The 3690-nt window shown below is 28.9% G+C and overlaps 1 protein-coding gene across 1 annotated transcript in view; it reads left to right on the top strand.

The window, feature by feature from the left end:
* LOC120069722 (putative serine/threonine-protein kinase At1g01540) overlaps window positions 1-3288 on the top strand; it is an 8987-nt gene extending 5699 nt beyond the window's left edge. Inside the window, exons 3-8 of the mRNA XM_090312861.1 lie at window positions 6-113; window positions 196-321; window positions 682-843; window positions 1075-1201; window positions 1350-1559; window positions 3058-3288. Of these exons, the coding sequence (XP_090168987.1) occupies window positions 6-113; window positions 196-321; window positions 682-843; window positions 1075-1201; window positions 1350-1559; window positions 3058-3090 (766 nt within the window). The 3' untranslated portion in view covers window positions 3091-3288. The remainder of the gene's footprint in view (window positions 1-5; window positions 114-195; window positions 322-681; window positions 844-1074; window positions 1202-1349; window positions 1560-3057) is intronic.
* The last annotated feature ends 402 nt before the right edge of the window (window positions 3289-3690 follow it).

Raw genomic sequence — 3690 nt, forward strand, 5'->3', positions numbered from 1 at the left:
ATTAGTTTTGGAGACAACGAGTTCATCAGAGAAGCAGAGAGAATTCGGCATATTAGCCATAAAAATCTGGTCAATTTGCTTGGATACTGCACCCAGGGAATTGCTAATAATAGGTATTGTTCATGTCTTCTGTTGTTAAGAAATCACACGTCTTCCATTATAAATACAGATTGTAATAACTTTTGTTGTGTCCAGGATGTTTGTTTATGAAAATTTGGATAATGGGAATTTGCATCAATGGCTTCATGGATGTTCACAGAAACCCTTTAGCCCTCTGACATGGTCCATTAGGATGAACATTATTCAAGGAATTGCCAAAGGGTAAGATGCACGTATCTACAAGTATGTGCTAAGTTAGCTCTGAAAATTTATGAAAAAATGAAGAAGAATTGACGTTGTTTGAATTTTAAGAAATAGAAATGCATCACCTATTTAGGCAAGTAATAAATCGTCTTAACGTTAGTACTTTATCTTCATATATTGTCATAATCTTCTTAATTATATATATAAAAAAAAAAGATAAGTCTATATACCAATGTAGACCGTTTTGATTTATGTAAATAGGGATGGAAATTTTGACCGATAGAAATCTTCCTTCACAAATGTGTCAATTGTCGATGTTTACCTTTGAATCAGAGTACTCTGTAAATTACACTGAGGGCTTATTTGTGTTTTCTGCAGATTAGCATATCTTCATGAAGATGTGGAACCACAAATTCTTCATGGCAGGCTAAAATCCAGCTGCATATTACTTGATCAGCATTGGAATCCCAAGATTGCCAATTTTGGTCTAGTTGAGCTTTTGCTTTTGGAGTACTCGCCTGGATCTTTGGTTGGAGAAACGTTAGTCGTCTTATCTTTCCTTTCTTATACTATTCTAAGCTCATTGCTCATTTAGGACATGTTTGGGAGTGATTCTTAAATCTTTAAAATCATATTTTACCATTTCAAAATCACTGTGAAACATTTATTCAAAACTAATTTTAATGGTATGAAAACTATGATTTAGAGTGAATTTAACCATTTCAAAATCACCCTCAAACTTATGCTTAGGAAATTTGCTAATACTCTCAGGTATGAATCTCTCGAGAATGGATCAATTAGTCCATTCACAGATCAGAAGAATGATGTTTATAGCTTTGGTATACTTCTCATGGAGATGATAACTGGAAGAGCTCCTGTGGAGTCCAATCAATCACAAGTATGTTTTGATACATTTTTATACATCTGTTTACACAGACTGAATAGTTTCTTGTTGTGACATTCTTATATGATAAAATGAAGATTGTATATACGAAATATGTGTTAGAAATGGAGATTGATGGAAGTTTTTTAATGAAAAAATGCAGCCAGATTTGACAGAGTGGGTGAAATCAATGATAGGGAATCAACAGGCATTTGAAACAGTTGATTCCAAATTGGAAGAAAAACCAGCCTCAAAGCAACTTAAACGGATGCTTTTAATTGCTCTTCGCTGTGTTGATCCAGACATACAGCACAGACCCACTATGGGCCAAATCCTTCTCATGCTTCAGCCTCACGACCTTTTACTCTCTGATGTACGTATTTACAAACATCCACTCTCTACATTTATACATATATATATTCATTCATACACATACATATGCATTTTATGCATATATTATATTCATTCATACACATACAGATACTTGCACAAATATATATATTGATAAACTCACAAATTAATGGATTGTACATCATTCTTATTAAATGCATATCATTCTTATTAAAGATGTTCAAATGATCTGACAATTCGAACAAATCGAACTAATCAATCCAAATTGTAAGAGTTGGATTGAATTTTTTATTTTATTTTTTTTTTTTTTGGGGGGGGGGGGGGGGGTTGGGTTGGATCCGTATTACACTTTTAAAAATTCTGGTCAACCCAACCCAACCCGAATTTCTAATATTATTAAAATACATATATTATAACTTATAAATATTATAGTTTGTATATATTTTTATGATGTTTGTTTGAAGTTTGTAATAGATATCTTGGATTTTAATATAACTGAGTTTGATGAAATTTTAGTTATTAATGTGTTATATTTAAATTTAAGTATTTCAAGTCAATAAAAAAAATATAATTAAAAAAAATAAATAAATAACCTGACGACCCAACCCAATCAGATACCCTCCTTGGATAGTCAACTCGACCAACTCAAATTTTCGAATTGATCCAAAAAGATCTTATCTTTATTCGATTGCCACTAGCTTGCAACATTAGTGTTTGTCATAAAAACACATTTAAGAATGATGATGTGATGTCAAAAAAAAATCAAATATCAGCTAATTATGTTAAAAAAAAAATAATATCACATTTCATCACATAATACAAAAACTTTGCATAGTACAAAAGAGAGTTTAAAACAATTTTACTCACTTTATGAGTTTCAAAAATAATGGTCTCTTAAGATAGAATAGATTGTCTTTTTTCTAAAAGGCAACATCTTGTCTACAAGATCCAATAAACTTACTTTGTGAAGTAAATCGAACTTCAACAAACTTTTAGATAAGAAAAAAGTTTTATGAGAGAAAATGTTGATGGAAAAAAGTTGAAGTTCTAATTTAGAGAAAAGACATATTTATAGATTAATTCGTAGTTATTTGAATAATCATGTCTATTCTTCAAGTTGGTTAATAATTGAAAAGTTGCATCAATTCATGGAATAATGCTCAAAAAAAAAAAAAAAAAGTCTTTCATTTTGTTAGAATAGATTCAACATGTGTATCATGAACCTATTCCAACATTCTGCCCCTAATTATTGGACCAACTACATATAATAGCTTCACTAACACTCTAAAGGTGGTGGGGCAAATAAATACAGTGGACTGTGACTGAATCCAGTTCTGAAAATGAAATTTGGTTTAGGTAAAATTAGATGAGAAACTTGTTTATATATGTATGTGTGTTTTTTTTAGTCTAAGACAAACCTCCCTTGTCATTTGCTCTTTAGTTTTAAGTGTTTTACAGAATTAAGCTATATATTCTTACTAATATTATTTTATTTTCTTTTTCATTGACACTTTTTATAGGGCCGTCATATCGGAATGAGTGAGTTCTTGTAAGCTTTGCTGATTACCATTTCATTATTGATATTCTTTTATTTAAATTTAAAAATCTTTTTAATTAATTTCAGGGTATTTTAGGTTTATTTCCCCCCAATTTTTCTTTAAAAGGAAAAGATGTATAGAACAAAAAATGAAAAATATTGCATTACACTTGTATATATATACCTAATTTATAGGATTTTAAGTTTCTGCCAATCAAATTCTAATTATATTTCATTTTTTTAAAAAAAATAAAATAATTGTATATGTTGCAGCATTTAATAATTATATATAGTTTTAAAAAAATTATGACATTGAAACGAAAAAAAATATTAATAAAAATAACTGAAAGAAGGCAAAAATATTGCTAATATCAAAAAAAAAAAAAAAAAAAAAAAAAAAAAAGGAAGGCATAGTAGCACTGACTCTGCCGGGAAAACTGTTTACTTACCTTTTTTTATTTAGAATAAAATCAATATATACAATCTAATAATGAACTGAAATCAAAATACATCATAAAAGATTTAAATAAAAAATAATTATAAAATATAGATATTTACAAATGATGAATGAAAATATATTTTTTAATACCCTTCTTAAACATGGAGTATGAGGATC

The sequence above is a fragment of the Benincasa hispida genome, chromosome 1, assembly GCF_027475165.1.
Source record: "Benincasa hispida cultivar pf3 chromosome 1, pf3_genome.v1.1, whole genome shotgun sequence".
Taxonomy (NCBI): Eukaryota; Viridiplantae; Streptophyta; class Magnoliopsida; order Cucurbitales; family Cucurbitaceae; genus Benincasa; species Benincasa hispida.